The sequence below is a fragment of the Phoxinus phoxinus genome, assembly GCF_949152265.1.
Source record: "Phoxinus phoxinus genome assembly, chromosome: 1".
NCBI classification, from domain to species: Eukaryota; Metazoa; Chordata; class Actinopteri; order Cypriniformes; family Leuciscidae; genus Phoxinus; species Phoxinus phoxinus.
The window spans coordinates 20,506,120-20,526,747 of NC_136876.1; the positions used below are offsets into that span (position 1 = coordinate 20,506,120).

General features: G+C 37.4%; 1 protein-coding gene across 2 annotated transcripts in view; it reads left to right on the forward strand.

Annotated features, from left to right (window-relative positions):
- The first annotated feature begins 4,545 nt into the window (after nt 1-4,545).
- Nucleotides 4,546-20,628, forward strand: part of igf2bp1 (insulin-like growth factor 2 mRNA binding protein 1) — a 33,968-nt gene continuing 17,885 nt past the window's right edge. The window contains exons 1-2 of one of the 2 annotated variants that reach the window (XM_079635952.1): nt 4,546-5,690; nt 6,898-6,958. In XM_079635952.1, coding sequence (XP_079492078.1) covers nt 5,516-5,690; nt 6,898-6,958 — 236 coding nt within the window. In that variant the 5' untranslated portion in view covers nt 4,546-5,515. The remainder of the gene's footprint in view (nt 5,691-6,897; nt 6,959-20,628) is intronic. The other variant, XM_079635953.1, reaches the window with a different exon arrangement.

Consider the following 20,628-nt stretch of genomic DNA (forward strand, 5'->3'; position numbering starts at 1 on the left):
GAGTGTAATTGTTCACGTTGCACGCGCGCAGGGGTGTGTTATGCACGTCACCAGCTTAGAGGCCAAGCACTGTTCTGATTGGACACACCCTCCCCCCCTCTCCATTTTGTGGTAAATCGCATATATGCTTCAAGTTGCTGATCATTTTAACTGTTTCTTTGTCGTTACAAAACGGATATCGAATATTCAATGTATTATCTTCGAGAAGTTAAACACAATAGAGGAACTGATGATATGAATCAGTCAGGTACTTCAACAACAGCGCGTGCATTGCACCTGATGAATTCCTCTTTCTTTCTTTCTTTCTTTCTTTCTTTCTTTCTTTCTTTCTTTCTTTCTTTCTTTCTTTCTTTCTTTCTTTCTTTCTTTCTTTCTTTCTTATTGTAAGTGAAATTCACTCAGTTTTAAAACCTGTTAACAAAACTTTATTTGTCAAAAAAAGCTTGCATGATTAAATCTTGCAGTGGTATTTTTAATTGTGCTAATTATTTATCTTAAATGTGCTTGTATTGTGCGTGTTAATTAGCCTACATATTTAAATAGTTATTTGCTTGTATTTTGTGCTATAAACTACTTTGATTTAGTTGGAAATTACTCTATAGGATTCAAATGTTGTTATAGCCTACTCTTAACTTGCCCACTATGTATTTGTAAGAAAAAGATATGTCTTATTTGATCAAACTTTAGTGACTTATTTCATTGTGAGATTAGATTATACTTAAATGTAGCCTATATTAGATTAAAATGAACTATAGAAACATACTTTTTTGCAAGGGGTTGGATTATATTAATACTTCCATTTTTTAAACATTGAAATTGGATGTAAAATGAAACTGCTTGTAATATAATGTAAATAAATAGTATTTATTTATTTGCACTCAGCTTTCTCAATCAAACATATTTTTATAAACCCACAAATCTCTTTGTGGGGTGGATATACATTTGCTTACTGTTTAAGGGACATCTCTTTTTTAAAAAGATATCTTTAGATGGGCTAAAACTGGGAACATTTTTAGATATTTATTTATACACATTTTAGAAATAAAAGTGAAGACCGTTTGAAACAATTAATTCTAAATTCACAGCGTATAGATATGCTACAAAACTGTTTTAGGAGTAGAAAACAACACCTAAACATACCGGGTATTTATTCATTGTGGTGGCTTACTGCTTAGATTAATAAGGCTGGATTTACAGGGTTTTACAAATCCAGATTATATTGTGTTATTGCTAAGACAGCAGAGAGGGTCTCACATCATTTGAGCGGCATCATGGGAAATGACAGAGAACTGCCAATCATTCTCAAATTCCTCCAAGAGGGCAGAAATTACATCACTCTTATCAAGTGTTTAAATAATCCAATCTGCTTTCAAGTTGTTAAAATATAAAACATTATTTGTATTATTCCAAGAGAGAGAAAACCTCATTTCAAACTTTGAAAACTTTGAATCAGCTTTGATGCTGTTGTTATTTTTGTGAAGTCATGACTGCTTAAACTAAGACTGAAATCTTCATGTTTTGATTACTTTTTGTAACATTTTTTATTCATATTTGTACAGCAAGCGTGAATTTTGACAACAGTTTCAGATATTTAAAAGGGATAAAATTATCTATTTTTAAATGCTTAATTTGAAGTATCAGTTTAAACTAGGCTACTAATTAAATATTCCACATCAAAACATATTTATTATCCACTTGTGTTAGTTTTCCTCAATTTAATTAGGCTATTCATTTACAATCAATTTAAAATTATTTATGTTAAGCAACTAGCTATATCTTCAATCAATGTATTATTACATTTAATCTATTTAATAATTGATAAAAAGTCTGAAAAGTTAATAATGATCTAAAATTGTTTTCTTACATGAGGAGAACTGCATAGATGCAAGCATGGATAACAAAAGAAGCAGGCAAACAGTTATGGAAGAATTCACTGAAACCATGAAGTAATGAAGTCTCAATCTTCACACTGCTAGACCTTCTTCTGCAAAAGTTTTCAGTTGATCATGTGAGTTTAACAAATATGACAAATCTGCCCTTCCTTTGATGGAAAAGATAGACTTTAGATTGAATAAAAATAATTTTATTCTCTAATAATTCTACAATAAAATGAAAGTTAGTTACATGCAATAATGTTGTATGTCTGACCCTAAACTGCATTTTCAGTGACACAAAGTCTGCCATTGGTTATATGCTTCTTTTTTTCATAGTTATGTAACATTTCTTACTTTTTTCTTTACGTAAAAAGGCTGATTACATTTCCACTGATAACGTAAATAATAATGAACTGTCTATATGTTTTTCAGCTACAGTCTTCCTTTTCCATGTTTACGACTGACCTTGCCTCTGGTCTCTTTGCAAATGTTGCTTTCCAAATATTAACTGTTTGAAAATGTCCTTGCCTTATAGGCACGTCAGCCAATCAGACAACCATGGAGTACAGACCAACACTAAATTATTATTTTTCCTGCATTGAACTTTATTTATTGGTATGTATAATTTTGTCTTTCTGAAATTAAGTTACACCGCTCATACTTTCTCCTAAAAGTAACAAAGTTACTGAAATCAGTTGAATAACATGTAAATGTAAATAAACATATTCACACTATTCTTAGTCATACTTCTTTTCAGAACTTCCTTCCACCATGATTTGTTGTTCCTCAGAGCAAGAAACAGAGCCTTTTTATGAACAACATGATGCAAGTGAAAACAAAGCACTTGATCATACCTTAAAACGGCTGTTATAAATAAAACAATTATTTTGTCAAATAAACAGCATTTTGCAAAGAATATCAAGGGACAGTTTTCACTGATGCACCATCAAACTCTAAAGTCCTTGGTGTCCTGGATGAGCTCCATGCCTGTGGTCCCCCTCACCCAGAAAAGAGATGCCCTACCCCCACACCAGCCACCCCTCATCCCCCTCACAGTGTGTGGTCAGGTCACAATCTCAAATCTCAGAGTCCCTCTTAAACTCACAGGGGGTTGTATTTACATGCCAATTCCTTCACAGGACCACAAACTGCACCCCCTTGCAACAGTTTCTCTTTACAGAGTGTAACACACAGGACTATAAAAAGAAATTCATTTGCAATGCAAGATATGACAACTGCAGTATCACTTAGCTATTGTTGCAATTAAAAAAATATGGCCTACACATAGATTTGACCTAGTAACTTTAAAGCTGACTCTGTACAACCACAAAAATGCAGCTTCTAGCTGAGTTTAGACAGAGGCCATCAAAAGAGTGACCCCTTTATTTCTTAATAGTTCTACCTGGCATGTCAGATGGTATTACAACAGAGACATCAGCATGATGTGCAGCTGAATGCTTAGTCTGTTCACATACGTTTGCTGATAGACTGAAGTATGGCCCTACTAGGCACGACAAAGCGTGTGCGTTTATGAATTGTGGTGGATGTAGCCTGTATAAAAAATAGAGAGCGTAATAATCTGGAACAATTTTGCACGATGCAGTCTTTATTTACATAAATTGCAGGAAAGCTTGCGCGAGATTCATGGTTGCGCATTAGGGCATACTTAATATTTATCCAGACAATAAAAACGCTGATTTATCACAGTCACTACAGACGTATTAATCAGTTCAGACATGCATACAAATACGCCTCTTTAGTCAACTCATCGTAATCATCCTTGAAACCTTGCGCCCAAGTTGTGCTTCGTTACGGAGTGGCCACGCCATGAGTGATTTAAACATGCGCGTAGCTCGAGGGACAGAAGAAATGGGTTTTATGCAGAATCTGCTCCTTATGTGTTGGTTAAAATACTCTTGGTCAAAATACTCTTGATTATGCACCAGTTATGAACTATTGTAGACTGCCTGCGAGACGTGAATCATTCATCATCCTTGTTGTAATGGACGGGAAGCCATTTTCTCACAGTGAGCAGGTCCTGCCGCCACGTGTACAATTTCAGACACACGTTACAAAGTAACCGCTTGAAATTCCCATCTGATTTGCGTTTAACTCATTTGAATGGGGATTTGAGGTCGGATTTTTCTGACCTGAGTATATAGCTGAAAAAAAGCCTCGCAATGAGACCTCATATACACGGGGTGTATACAGACAATAGGCAAAGCAACAGTTGCTCACTTCCTGTTGGTAGGCGGTATCCTCGACTAGGCCCTGCTGTCTCAACAACACCCCCATTTTGAATCAGTTGTTGGACCTTCTAATGTCTCGGTTTGGCGCAACATGGAGGTGAGCACGAGAACTTTCGAGATCTCGGTGGAAATGTGTCTGGTGAAATAATGTTTTGGAGCTGACCTGTTAAAGTAAAACTGGATTCTGCGTTACCCGCTCGGCCAAGTTCCCAAGAGCCGAATTAAAAAGGATACAGTGTTTCAATAAAACCATGCATTGAATATGTTTGTTACTGCTTCGCATTTATTCCACCTCAAAAATGTTTGCCATAAACTTTGGTTGTAAAACTACTCTAATTAAATATTTTACTTCACCGCCCTGGTCGTGACCCACAGCTAACAATGTCATGTACATAAAGGCTATTGGTTTTAGTATTAGAAATACGTGTTTCGTGATCAACTTCAGTCACGAGACTGCAGACTAGCAAGCGAGTATGAAAAGGGTAACTACCACAGCAAGCCGATCAACATCACATAGGGGTTTTAATTGCACATAAACCCACACAAAATGTAAAGTTACACTAAATGTTTTTTTTGTCCTGCAAATTATGTCTCAGTGGAATCCGAAAAATTCAGATGAATGTAGAAACAAAAGGTTAAAAGAAAAGCAGTTCTCGTGACATAAAGCTCATAAGTAAATCTGGAGCATATGTGTGGGCTAGTGTATGTCTGTAAGAAATGCATACATGCAGAGAGGATATACGGTGCAATGTACAGAGAATGTTCCTGTCTTTCCAAGCACAACCAGCTTGAGAGAGAGAGGGGGAGCGCGCGCGCACGAGAGAGAGCGAGCGAACGCGGAGGACCGGCCCCTTCTCTAGCTACTCTGAGACCACGTGGTTTCTTCTTTGCAAACAAAAAAAATTAGTAAATTCGACTCGGTTTTAGAGGCGGTGCCATCGCCAAGCGGTAGGATCTGTGTGACAGTGCAGGGTACAGCTTTAGGTTGAGGGGCAGTGAGAGGAAAGAATTTCTCCCGATCCCGCTATATAGGCTACTCGCACCACTATTCCATCGTAACAAACATCAGCTTAATTCAAACTGTTATCATTTCTACAGCGTGCTGGGGATTCGAAGGTTGCTACAGTGAAGAATATTTACCACTCGCCTGCAGGACTTAATCAGACTACAACGTTACTGTTAGTCGAACTTTCCCCTTTTTTATTTTGGATTGCCTTGCTGTTAGATTTTTTTTTCTCTACACGTTTTTAATTCCAACCGGTTGACATTTGCACGATTTCATATCCTATCTGCGGGTGTCCTGGTCCTTTTTCAAAAAAAAAAAAAAACGTTTTTACGGAAAGTTTTTATTTCATTTCTATTTTTTGGGGGGAGCGTTACAGTTTTTCCACGATGAACAAGCTGTATATTGGAAATCTCAATGAAAACGTGACCGCAGAAGACTTGGTTAAAACCTTTGAAGATTACAAGATTCCATACTCCGGACAGTTTCTCATGAAAACTGGCTATGCGTTTGTTGATTGCCCGGACGACCAATGGGCAATGAAAGCGATTGAAACATTTTCTGGTGAGTTAATTGAATTTAATGGGCCTTTCTTTAATGACTTACTCTTGTTCACCTCCCATGAGCGTTTGGGTTGTTTATAATTCAAATTCTACTGTTTTACTAAAGATTTCGAGAATATTGTGAAAGTAAATTGATGCTTCACTCGTTTTGCCATATAAGTCAGGGCAATGTAAGGCTCTATAGTGCAAAGGTGCCTGAGATAGTGAACTTTTTAAGTGCAGAGTGTTTGCAGACACTGAAAGCATTCATGCACACATCAACCACGACTTACTTTCTTTGCTCTGACAGGTTTAAAACGTGCTTTATATTTTATTCTGATAAATAACTGTAGCCTACATTTAGCTTCGTTGTGGTTGTAAGCTGTAGAACGTAGTTTTCCTAAACTCAGTCTTTAGGTTTAGTCCAGCCTACCCGGCACAGCTATAGAATCAGGTCTCACCCCTCCCCCTTTTGGCTAATAGGCCAGTGGAGCTAAAATGAAACATGTTTCCTGAAGCACCTATTGAGACAGGCACAATACTGAGTGATACTTTCGTGTCTTTAATATATCCGACCATATATCATTCGTACATGCTGACTTCAACAACGCAATTCCACTGCATCTGTCCTACAGGCCACAAAATATCTCCTCGCTTCTCCACATATGTAGCATGTGACGTGTGCTCTATATAGCAGCACGAAGGTCGCCATGCCGATAAGGATCCAGTTAAAACTATATCAACCACATGAAGTCACGGTCAAAATGAATTCATCTTCACCTGGTCTTTTCATCGCTATATGCCTCTTAGGTCTCAGACAATAGGCTACACATAGCCTATGGATTCTGCCATACACTGTTGACGCAAATAGTTTGTGTAGCCCTGAGCAGTGACCCTTGAAAGCGTCCTACGAATTCTGTCATTTAACCAGTGCCAACCAAAAAACAATAAAATATTAGTTTAATTACTTTTTAATAACACGTAGGCCTACCCTTTGCAACCTCGAAAGCTCATTAGGCCATTCGCAAAGCAAGTTGTACAGTAAAAAATACGTTCTCTTCACACAGGAAAGTAGGCTACAATAAAAATCTTTAAGGCACACATTCAATCTTTTAATGCAACGTGATTTTTAAAGTTGACTTTGTGTGGGCCTGTTAAGTAAGCTGGTTGCATCATTTGTTAGTTGTGGTTAAAAAATAGAAAAATAATAATTTGTTTCCTTTTTCCAGGTAAAGTGGAACTTCACGGCAAACGAATTGAGGTCGAACATTCTGTCCCTAAAAAGCAGAGGTATTTGCTTTCTCATTCAACAATTGTTTGCATACTGTATGTAAAAGCTGAATGTATGTCGTGGCGGTGGTAGCCTACAACTGTGTGTAGCCCTACTATGTCACCAGGATTTCGCTGTGTGCTTAAATTGTGGATCTGTTTGATTGAAACCGTAAAGTTGCTGTTACTTTTTGAAAGTATATCTCTCTATATGAGAATATTCTTTGTTTCTTTTCACGTGATTGATGTTATAGGCTAGTGCTTGGGTGTTCAAGTGGCATATGCTCTTAGCGTTACACCACGTGCTGTTACATTCATAGTTACTACAGCGCTATAGCACTCGTCTCCCGCGTTAGGCATGCGTGTATATTTGTCAAACATATGCAATGCTGTTCTCCGTGTCATTTCAATCACTTGCTCCCTGTTGATTAGGCCTTGGCCTACTGCAAAGGCCTAGGCCTCGGTGCTGGATTCGTTTAAACGGTTCATGCTACACAGATTTAGTTTTCTAGCCCGCTGTGGTTTAGAAGCTGCTATTACTTTGGAACACCATCGTTGTTGTTACTTTTGTGCGGATATTTAAATGATAGACTTCGTATGGAACGCCGCTTCAGGTCAGCGCTGGAGAAACAAAGCGATGCCTATGTGTGTAACATAAACTGGACAGTTTTAAATAATTGTTGCCTAGACGATCATCTATCCGCATTTCTGACAATAGTTATGAATACATCTGTATGTCAGAGCACAACTTTTGTTGTTTGAAATTAAAATTATCTTCAGAAATATATTTATTAGTGCTCTGGGTGTTTGCATGGCGCGCTGAAGACTGTTAATGTGGAACAAAAAGGTCTCCCCTCCTTCGTCCCCACCCAAATCAACTCTCCTTCTTACCCCTTTACAACCTAAACGCATTTTTATTTAACGTCCTAACTACACCTGGCGTAATTCGCGGGTATAGTGCTTTAAAATGTTGCATCACGTGAGGACAATAGGTTGTGTTAAATAATATAAATAAACAATTTGCAGTTAATATTCGTTTTCTCATATATGTTTGGATTATTTTGTGGTAGGTAGCCTACAGTTTATAAATTAATGTTTGAGGGACCGCTTTCAGGGGAGTTGAACCATGCAGCGCTTTGTTTGTGTTCCCCATTTTTACGCATTTTAGCTATACATTTGTTTACTGCTGACAGGCGTGTTGTGAGAAAACGTATGATATGCGTTGCAACCATAGATTGCAACAGTTACGGAAGGCCTGATATTACATGGATGTATAAAAGAGCTGGTTTTTATTTTTGTATTTTTTTTGTATGTGTGACGCAGACGCAGAATGTGTATCCAAACGTATAGCTACTGATCAAGCGGATTTTTTAAAATCGTTATTACTGATTGTGTAACTAATACATTTTGTAAATGGACCTTAATGGCATACGTTGTGATTGGTGTTGGGAGGCCAACGTTACACTGATAGTATGACACGTGGTCGCCATTAATGTGAAGAGTAACCAACGTCAGCAATTGAGAAAATGGCGCACAATGTATCCCTCTGTCGCAGGCTCCGTTTGAAAGCACTGGGATATTCATATGAATGGGTGCAAATGCATAGCATATACGTGTCCATTTGATAGCGCCTTGGAAAACAGTTTGCTAATCCGTGAGATGATCCTGGATATAATTGCTAGGTGATATATTTGAGCTAAAACAAGTTTTGCTCTGAAACTCGCATATTTTGCCATTTACGTTTATACTTAAGGGACTTTTTTTCCCCTGTGTGCATATGCTAATTTTAGAATTCGTATAGTCTGCCTTAGTGAGACGCTGTGTGGTTCTTTTGATTTTTGAAAATTCCAAGTAACCAGAACACACACACACACACACACACACACACACACACACACACAACACACAACACACAACACAGAGTTGTGGAAAATGAATTAGAAATGTTAATTAGAGTGGAACTGTTACTCGTCGCCATCTTGATAAACCTTTTTTTGGGGCTGGCCTCTGAGGTGCGGGACTTTAAAAAGCAATACACACCCCCAAGTCAGCATGTTGCTTTGACCCTTTGTTGTTTTGTATGTTTATTTTCTGGTGAAATTGCAACTCTGACCAAATCAGTTTTTTTTTCTTACATATTTGTGCATTCACATGTTCAACTGCTATAAGTTTAATTTGTTGGTTTGAAAAAGTGTGAATGCAGGATGAGTAACAAGATTTGGGGAGGGGTAGGGGGTCAGAGCAGATCCTTTCCTATTGTGCACACCCCTTGCGTTTGGTAACATGGGGTCTGTCTTATGTAAGGGCTCATACATAAAATCAGAAATGTATTTTGTTGAAGACATCTTATTGTTGCAAATAAACAAATAATACTTGTCAAAACATCAAGGCCACCAATAGCTGGTATTAAGAGCATTTTTTTTATCTAGTTGTTTAAAGTAAGGTATTTGTTGGTAAAACTGAAGTTAAATGTGAGCAAAGAATACAGTGAAGACCATAGAGGTAGTAGTGAGTAAGCCATAATGTTTTGTGCATAGATCTGTGTGGGCGGCTCCATGTCTCACACTTTGAGTTTCTCCCTGCTTTATGTAATGTTGCAATGGTGTGACGGGGCCATTTACAATGGGTTGATGGGCCACTTTTGAAGTTCTTAGGCAGGAGAGATTTTTAGACAAGGGGAAGAACCACACCTTTATGACAATACCGGGTGTTTAAAGTGTAACAATTGCCCTTCTTCCAAATGCAATTCTGCACGTTCCCTTCCCCTTGTAAACACCTATATCAAGATCCAGAAAGCAACATGGGTTTTGCTGCCTTTAAAAAAATGCTCATAGTAACAGAACAAGGTTGTATATTGGCAATTTTTTTGTGTACTAAACAATGCAGAAGAGGCCAGTATAATGCAATTTCATAAATTGTTTGCATAGAACTGCAACCGAAATGTGTATTTTAAATATACTATTAAAACTAAATGAAAAAACTGTGAAAAGTGAATTATTTTCAAACCAGCAGTCTGAAACAATGCTGCACATCTGATTTTATGTGTGTGTTTGTGAGTAGTAGGAAAAAAAATCCATTACTGATGCTTGTAGAACTAACTTTTTTTTAGGTTAATGGAAAAATAGTAATAGGAATGACCTGTTGAAGTGTGTGTGTATGTGTAGCGTTGGTAGGTTCTCCCTGTTGGGATGTTTTTGTCTCATGATATTCCGTATTATAACCATTCAGTAAAACTCTTTCAGGTGCTTAAATTTGGAGAAAGCTAGAGAATAGAATTGACCATGGCCCATGTTTGCTGTCACACCTACTTTGATTAAATTAGAACAAAATTATCATTTTAAAGAACAAAAATGGATTGTCTGCTGTCTAGCAGTTAGGGAGTGCTGCAAATAGCCTGTTTTATGTGGTCGTTGCTTTTCTTTAAATACAAAGCAATGCACCCAGTATCTAACAAATTCTTTGGTTGATTTAACTGGAGGAAAAAACTACAGGCTTACAGCAGGGTATCTTCTCTTTGAAATAATAGCAGTTTTGAAAAAGCAACTCCCATGTAAGGATTTGTGCATTTAAAGAAGCTACGTCTCACCAGACCTTTGCAAAGTGGATTCAGCGAGAAAGGGGAGGAAAAAAGAGAAAGCTTCGGATTTGAGTCGAATCACAGCGTTTGGCTGGGTAAATAAACGAGTGTGTTGCGATTGCATGCTCAGGCAGTCTGAAGCCACACTTGCCTGATCTGTCCTCTCTCCCTCACTCGTTCTCTCGCTGGCTCCCTCCCTCCTCTTCTCTCTGTCCTTTTCTCTCCATCTCCGCTTGTGACCGTAGTACTACAGAAGGCAGGGGGAGGGGTTTTTACGGAGAAGGAGGTGCGACCAATCGGGGGCCAGGAACACCTGTGTGCAGTTTCTCAGAAGCCGTTGACTGTGCTGCACGCGAGGCAACCTCGTTCTCATTCTTCTTCGCTCTCTCTCTCCCAGCAGCGTGCTTGCTTGCATGCTGTTTTTTACCTTTTCTTTTCCTGGCTTGCACTTATGCTCTGTCTGTCTCTTTATTTTTGTTCTTTCCCTCTCTTTGTCCCTCTGTGTTGCATATGCTGTCTTTCTTTCTGCTGCAAGACATGCATTTTTGGTTGATTCCCATATTTGCAGGGTTGCAGATTCAGAATGTGCAGGCAAACGCTTGTGTCAGTTTGGTCATATGACGTCCTACTTGCAGGGCTTGCCTGAGCAGGAAGAGGGAGGAGAGGAGGAAAAAAGAGAGGAGATAAGAAGAGAAGAGGGGGTGGGGATTGAGGAGGGAATGCACAGCAGCACTTCCTTGTGGGCTTCCCTTTTTCTGCCGTTACGGAGAGCGATTCTCTCAAAACGGCTGTTGTTTTGAACAGAGAAAAGAGAGATGGAGAATGAGGGACAAAGGAAAAATGCTCATGGCACGTAGACATACTAAAAATGTGAAGGATAAGTGTGTGCTGTGCCTTTAAGAGCACCCCTCCCATTTTAACCCCTTACTAATGTGTCCTCTTCTCTCCCCCTTTCCCAGTTTTGAACCATCTGTGCTGTGTTATTTGAAAAGGATCGAAGTCCCTTTACCTCGTCTTTGGACTATTCATTCAGTTGCACAAGCACACCCAAGGGCTTTTAGTCAAAAATTAGATGAATTTGTGTAAAGGGGTTAAAATAGGCAATGAAAGTAAGTGTTTGTATTGAGAGATTTCTCCCAATAAGCATTTCTTATCTGTATAAGCGCCTGTGTTGAGGAAGGATTTGGATAAATAGAGTAAGTAAGAGCTGGTTCTTGTTAACTCGAATGTCAAGGAACTAGTAATGGAGCATAAGAACTTTTTCTCCCTCACTTTCCATTTGACATTTGTTCGGATATGAATATATTAACCGCAGAGTCTTGCTGTCACAAGGCAGCGTGAACAGGTGGATGGGACTTGGCTTGAAGTTCAAATCATTGGTTGGCGCCATTTTGCAGCATGGCTGCCCAAGTTGCTGTGGGACCGGTTTCAGGGTCTTGCCTGATACATATTATTTTTTTAGTTTTTTACAGCATGTTTAAAATGTTAATTGTTATATTTGGAACAGAATTGGAGCATTTACATATTTATTTAAATTGTAAAAATGGAATAAATTTGACTTCTGTAGGAGCAAACAAAAGAACTTCACTTCAAGTTTGAACTGTTGACATTTCTCCAACAAAAAATGCTGCTTTGATAGGCTTGATGTTCTGGATAAGAATTACTTACAAATTACTTGTAAAACAAGTGTTTTGTGTTTGTCTTGTTTTGAATGTTCAGTTTGCATTTTCTCTACAGAACGGTGCAGTGTGGCATTACAGAGCAGTCTATGCATGTGGCTTTGTATTTTTGTGTTTTGGTGCGTGTGGGAGAGATGTGAGACTAGGGGTGTTTCCCAAGGGGGAAAAAAAAACTTCATGGTGGTTTAGCCCTCTGAAGTATGGGCCCCCTATTTGAACCCCCCCCCCCCCCCCCCCCCTGAAGGCGTCACCATCATAAACACTGGTGAGGAGGGGGAGGGGGGGGGGTGGTCCTAAAATTCTTTACATTTTTCTTCCTTCCCTTCCCCCCCAAAATGGACCAACGTGTATTGAATGCCTGGGTTCATAGTACATATGATGTTGACAGAATGTTGACACAAGCGCCTTGAACTGATTAATATTCATTCAAGTTCTCATTGCATATTTAAATATGTGCTCTGCTTGTTTAAGAGCGAAAAGTGTGTTCCAAATTGGTTTTGTTGCACTGTAAATAATGAAGCTATTTTGCACATTGTTCTTCTGCAGGATGTGTGTTAAAATGCTGCTGGCTTAAATTCCTGTGCTATTTGTGCTCCTGATCCTGCTTGGGTGAAACAAACTCATGCACAAGCAGCAATTAAAATGATTGTTATTCTACATATTATTTAGACAATATTTTTATATTTAACCTCTCTATGTATTTGAATGATTAGTGTAAAAACTTAAGTGAAAATGATAAAAGATACTAGCTAGTTGTTGGGATTCCTCTTACTCTGTGTGCTTTTAAAATGTTAGTTTAACAGCACGCTCAAGAAATGTCTTCATCTTTTTTTGAAATGCAGTCTCTCTCCTTATTTACACATTCATGTGCTTTTTTAGTTATTATATTAAAGAGACAGATCACCCAGAGCAGTCATATTTTCCAGAGTAATTTTTTCTCCTGTTACTGAAACATGGCCTTACATTTATAGTATAATTTCTGTGGAATTGCGTTATAATAAAAGTAAACTGGTCACCGTCATAGGATGGGGAAATCTTGGCTTATTGCATTTCTATGTGGCTTCTAATCATTTCTTGTGAAGTTGTCATCTTCCAGCTCAAAAAAACAACAACTTTTCTGCCATGCATGCTCCTATTAATACGCTTTACTCTTTTAGTGAACTTATCAAGCAAATTATTGTTCCTTGCACCTACAGATAATTCTCAACTAAATTAATATCCTATTAGGTTCCATTTGTTTTTGTACATTGCAACGTAACAGCAACAGAAAATTTAAAAGCTCTTTCTCTGTTTCATTAATAATTCAAATTGAGAAAAATCCCAGAAAATTTAAAAATGAGGATATGAGTCAAGTCCTACTGAATCACATTACTTTTGTATTAATCATCACAAGAGCATTAGACCACATATTAGAACAGGGAAAATGTAGCTTAGTTTCTCTTTAGTGACTATCTTCCCTCTGTCTTTGTACGTATAAATAATGTATGCGTTTACATAATGAATGCATGTATATAATGTATGTTCTAGAGAGCAGTGTGCCAGTAAAATTATATTAATTTGATGCTGACCTGCCATTGCTAGCTGTTCACACCTAATAAACAGAACATTCTGTGAACTGAATTCTACTCTTGAAGTCAGCATGAAATGAACATTCACCATCTTTTTTGTAAATGCATCGTAATATAATTGTGAATGATTCATACATGCTGTTTTTGTTCTTTTTTCTTCTTTTTTTTTTACATAACTTTCCAGTAAAATTAACCCTTTTTTTTGGTGAAATGTCTTTCTGGTGACGGATGCTAAACTTCATTCCTTTCAAAACTTCAATCATTTGGTACGCTTGCACCCTGTGTAGTTTTGGGTGCAACATCTCAAAATCCAATCAACATCAATGGATAGATGCAACAAAGTCCCCGTCCTATTTATTTATTTTTTTGCAATGAACCATTACTCTGTACATTACAATATGGAAGAAAAGATCTGTCGCTACCTTTACCTCGCGACCTTAATGTTTGTTTGCTTTGAAATGAAATTAGCCTGAACACTAGGTTGATTTTGATGTTAGTATTATTTTCAGTCCATATCGGTGCTCCTCCATTAGCTGAAGAATGGTTACTGTCTGTGCAAAATTATTAGTGAGGTCCATATGCTTTTTTTTGTAGTTCAATGCTATTACCAGTTTTAGAGCTAGTCAAATGTTAATCTAAAAAATGAACCGAAGTTTACAGTTTTGTAATTTTTTTAAATTTAGCTATTCACCATAAAAATTCGCTATAGGTGTGGAAGCATGAAAGTGGAAGAGAATCTATGGCGTGTTCACCCTTTCCCCCTCCTTGAGGCCATAGAGATCAGTCATCACTGTTCTTCTCTTTTTTTATGCTATTCTCTCTCTTTCTCTCTATATCCCTCTTCCTCCCCCATCTCTTCCTCCACATTGCAATTCCCTTCTTAGTCCAAATCACTTAAAATGGAGCCTCTAGATCACATGACCTCATAACAGGCATGTGCTGGTATGGTCATGCTATCCCCTTTACACACACACACATGCATTTTAAAAGCATAGAGAGGGGGAAGGGCTGCCAATACCCTTAGACATGGAGTAATACCTTCCCCTTAATACAGAAACATGCAGTGTATCCTTCTCAGGTGGAGGAGAGCAGTGTGTGTGTATGTATAGTTGACTAATATTTTCAGATAAGCTGGCTGATAGTGCTTCTCATTTGGACATTGATGTGATAGTATTCAGAGCAACATTTCAGTGGACTTTATGAAAATTGATAACTCAATGCAGTCAAACTGATCATTTCAGTGCAATCAAGCTGTCCATTCAGAGACAACATGGGTGTTGTGAAATAGAGCTGACCAGGAATTGATTTAAAATTGAAAAAGTCTCTTGCCCCCCCCCCCCCCCCCCCCCCAAAAAAAGCAAAGCTTTTGTAGATGCCATGCTATTTTCTCTGTACAGATAAAAACGCTGTTATTTTTTTCTAGATTATATAATACTGTTTAATATAGTAGTATATAGTCTTTAGTAAATAAATTGTGATCGCATGTTGAATTTGTTACTTTATTGTTTAGACTTGTTTTCTTATGACAACTTTGTTTAGATTTCCCCCACAGTATCCTCTGTGTTTACTCATGAGGTCCCTGTTCTGTGGACTACTGAGCATTGTTTAACTGATTTGTTTTTAACTCCTTTGAAGAAGTTTTATACAAACAGGAATTATTATTCATTACTGATTTTAAGTAAATGGAAGAAGTGAGAAAGGAAAGATAGTGAAGACACCAGTGAGGAGAGAATGTTGTCAGTTGCTTCCATTCACCAGAGGTTCACTTTCAGAGTTAGGTGAATTTAAAAGAAGCAAATGAAAAAATTCTGTCATGTTTTGCAAAGAAGAGGGTCTTTGAAGTGGAGAAGGATGCCAACGTGTGTAATAGTTGTGACTTGTATGGGGAAAAAACTAGAAACCAATTTATTAGACACTTATTTATTATAGCTACAAATTGTTACATTTTATTTAGTGGTAAATCATTGTTTTGGAACCTTATATTTGGAATGCTATTTATTCCCCCCTGAAACATGTACAACTGCTGTCTGTGTAAAGATCCTGAAAAAGTAAGTGTCAGAGAGAGACAATTTAGATTTTTAGCTCTCAGATTGTTGCATTTAAACTGCATTAATAAAATAAACTTAAAGACAACATTTCATTTTCAGAGTCCTTTATTTTTCTTTTATTAAAATTGGTTTACTGCTATTTTGTTTGGTTTTATTTAATTTAATTTTCCTTAAGTTTAATGTTTAATTATTTGTTTGTTTGAATTTAACAAATCTGTAAAATTAATTTACATTCAAAGCAAAACTGTTGCTACCATGCAGTGCAAAGTGCACACTTGTATTTAAATGTTTTGTTTCTAACAGTGCAACAAATGAAATTGAGCAATGAACATTTTTGTGAATTTACTTTTTTAATTTGTTAGACAACGTTAGATTAATTGTAAATTAGGACATTTTGAAAATGCTAAGTTTTAAATAAAATGTATAGGAAGATTAACAAAAGTAACCATAAGAATTTGATAGTCACATGAATTTATTGAAAAACACCTGGTCTTTCTTATGAGTATTTTTCTCTCTTTTTTTGGTATTTCTTTTATTTCAAATAATTCAGAAACTTTGAAAATAACTTAAATTTGCAAACAGTGTCTGTGTGTATAATGATGCAGGGTTTTGTTTGTTCAGTTTATAAAGATGAAGTGGGAAATGTTTTTTGTCTTTCATGCAAAGTTTCAGTTTTAGCCGTACAAAAGAAGAAAGTCTTGTTTTATATATGATGGGGACATTTACGTAAACTATGCTAATTTTCATTCATGTTTATAATAGCCTATCAAATGTGGGATCAAGAAAAACTTCTAGAGATGTGACCACACATGTTTATGCTTGTTTGACTGACTTGTTACGAAATATATGAAAGATATATAAGAAAAAATATTTAAACGCTGCTCCTATGCAAGTATGAGTAGGCCTTGGGAAAATCAATGTATGTAATAGATAATATCAGACTTTTCCATACATGGGGCATGTTCATTCACATTTTGCAATCTTTTAGATATGTAGACTGTTACTCCAGTGAGTCAAATTATCTGACTTTTCCCAAGATTTTTCCCATCTTATACTTCGAGTATGAAATAATAAATTATTTATAGTCTTAGCCTAGATCAAAATAATCATGTTAATTTCATAATCTAACGAAATACTGTATTGTAAATTATTGGCATGCTTTTTATAGGGTGTTTTATGAACCGAACATGATGGAAACTAATAATTTGCGAATCTTAATGGTATAGCACGGTAAACCAATAGGCTACTTTAATAACAAGCATGTGCTTTTAAAGAGGATCGTGACAAAATCGTTATTAAACCGTGCTGAGTCAGGTGCACTGCATTGTGGCACTTATAGCGTGGATGCACAGCTCAGATCTGTAAGAGACAGTTTCTGTTCCGTTACACCCCCCATTTCCTCGTCAACGTGCAGCTCTCCTCTTCTCGACCAACCCCCTCCGTTGCTCCGGGGTGGGCGGTACAGTGACTGCGCGCACCGCCTCTTTCACGACGCTGTAGTACTCTCGAGTAGCCCGGTGACTTTATGAATGAAGCTGAAGCCACCGTAAAAGGGGAGTGATCCAGAAGCGCGAGTGTCTGCTTCTGCTGCACTGCAGGCAGGCAAATCCTCACAGTTCGATGTGGCTCCAATAAATGCGCTGGTTATCGCCGTTTAACGTGGAATAGTGCACTTTATTGTTGCATGAACTGTAATGCAATTCATATGCACGTTGATCTCTCATTGCATTTACATAACAACGGACACTATAACGGTACAATGTAGCCTAGGTTCAAATGGGAGCATGATTTAATCAAATAAAATGAAAACATTAGCTACAGCTGTCCTTTTTTTACGGTTTTAGGTTATTTACAATTTGCACATGCACTTCTTGTTTTTTATGCATTTTTGCAATAGCATGCTTACAACACACCACATTTCGCTCTGTGCTGACATGGATGGTAATCCGGCTCCTATATGTTACCTATAGTTTTCTAGCACATTCTGCGCCTGCCCATGTGACTGAGGTTCACATTGTGGTAAATTGGGCGTTGTCAGTGGAAGATGGCTGACTATACACATGGTTGAGATGTATATCCAGGCCCACGTTATTCTCAGATCAGATGTCCGGCTGGTTTTGTATCCTGGTGTGATGAGAGAATCAAATGTGCTTGTAGGCTATGTGTAGCTTGACTTGATCGTCTTGACGTATGGTTACATGTGCGCATTGTGTAGGCTAACGTAAATGCTTAACCAACAACAAAATACATTGTTTTAAAAGGCGGTGTGTTTTCGTGTATTATTGTAATGTAGGCTACGTGCCACAATTCACATTTGTGTAGCCTATTATACAGTTAAAGATTGTTTTGTCATGACATCTCATTTTTGTCTTTATTGAGACTGTTTTTTTATTTTTTTTATTAAAGCCATCTGGTTAAAATTGTTATGGCCTGTTGGTTTTTGTTTTGTTGAAACACGCTCTTCGAGCAAAGTCCGACCTATTAATAAGCTAATACACCTTTCCATTCGTAAAGTCTTATTTGTCTTAGCCTGTGTAAAACATTAAGACTTATTATTATTATTTTTAACACTTTAAAATGTAGCCTAAGTCACATAGTGTATAATTAAATGTGACCAATTTAAATAGCTATAGACTGAGTGAGACTGCTTTATTAACTTTGGAGCTGGTTTTTTTTTGTTGTTGTTATTTTTCCGCCACCGCGAGTGAGTGGCAGTAGGCTAACTTAAATCAAACGGCATAGACGGAAGACACTTCGAAAATCAATTAACATATGGGATTATTTGATTAAATTGAGCTTGTGAATTTTCCAAAAGCAGCTCAAATGTGACTTTTGGGGCTGAACAAGCGTGTTTCTTCCTGTGTTCACTTGGCTCTCATGGAACGGCGAACACACGAGACGAAGAGAGGGAGAAATAATTTTATACAGATTTTAGGTAAACCATATTCAACACTGGAGTCTCAGGATAATTTATTTCGTTGATTAGCTTACAAAATCGATTAAAGTACAGGAGTCCTTTACAGCCTGTTGTGATTTGTCAGATTATGCCTCGTTAGTGGAGCGTAATCTTTTTTTATTCTTATATCGTGCGATTGTAAAATAACTTTAAATGTGGATCTACTTAATATTAATAATACAAATGTATTTGGTCATAATGAACTCAATGCATGTCTCTTCCTTTCATTTTCGTCAGTCATGCTGTCCCGTGCTCTACTCCTGAGTCACAAAATGGAGGCGCACAAACGCTTCATCCATCTTCTGCACGCTGAGTAGGGCACAGCAGAGCCAAGCGTGAACTTTGACCCAAAACTAAGGGTATATAGCCTTTGTAAACTCAACGGATCCCGGAGTTGTTACTGTCTACAGTTGTTTCTCACACACCACCCCCCCCGAACCAACCCCACCCTAGGGGGAAATGCCTGTACATATGGAGTTTTCAGAAAGGCGCAAACATGCTTGAGCGTCTTTTCTCTGAATAGCCTAGATAGGCTATGCCACGCACTGTTTACATAAATAGTATAGTACAAGTTAAGTAAGGATTATTTGCAACAATTATGTTGGTGTGTTCAACTAATAAAACATTTAGACAGTGCCTTCTGTCATTGCTGATGAGTTATGATTCAGACAACGCCCCTTTTTTCAACAAGCCCATTTACTTGCCTAAGGGCCCTGCTCATGTGCAAAAATTAAAAAATATATATTTTGATTTCCAAGTTTGTTAGTTTTAATGCACCACAATTTAATAAAGATTTTAATATTTGCTTTTATGTCATGTAACCCCCCACCACCTTTTAAAAGAGTATGCAGCCTCTTTGAAAAGTTCAATTGTTTGCTAGTAACCCCAGCCCCCTGCCCTGCCCTATGGCTCTTTTTAAAGTCCTGGCCAAAGCGTTCCTCATCCACATTGGGGTCAAAGGTTGAGATGCAAGGTTGAGAACTACTTGCAGAAAAAAACTCTTTGTCCATGAGATGAAATCTCTCTCGCTCTCTCGCTCGCTATTCCCCATGGCTCCTCGTCTCACTCAAATGGCCGAGAGAGAGGGAGAGGATGACGGATGAGAGGGAGGGGTGTTTCACATGATAATGTGCAGGAAAGGACCTCTGGTTCTCTTCGCTTCACCCCCACCGGCTGCCGTTTCAGAGGCATTACATTCCTCAGCTGAGCATGTCGCTCCTTGCATACTTTGACATGCTTACAAATTTGCAGTAGAAAGCAGAGTGGTTTCCCTATACTAGGATCTATCCTGTTAGACTCATGCAAGTAACAAATCATTTTAGTACTACATTCTAAATACATTTTCAAATCATTTGGATTTACTCTCAGTGATTTAAATTTGCCTAATGATTCTGAACCTTGTATATATTTTTTTATCATCTTTCAACAGTTTGGTATATAAATAATTTGCTTAAATGGTATGGTAATTCATGCATTTTTAGCAGACTTGAATAATTTTGCAGTATAGCATTCAAATGCTTTTTGCTTGTGACAATAAGTGCAGTCTTAAATGTAGTATATATAATATTTTTTTAAATTGCAATTATCCACTTCTCTGTGAGTTCAACAGGATTTAATATAAAAAAATTGTCCATGCACCAAGTGTATGAATCTTCAATTTCATTAGAGAAGCCATAAGCTTCAGACTAAACTTTGCAAAGGTATTATACCGTTTATGTGTCATCACATTTAGTGTATTTCTTTCTTTCTTTCTTTCTTTCTTTCTTTCTTTCTTTCTTTCTTTCTTTCTTTCTTTCTTTCTTTCTTTCTTTCTTTCTTTCTTTCTTTCTTTCTTTCTTTCTTTCTTTCTTTCTTTCTTTCTTT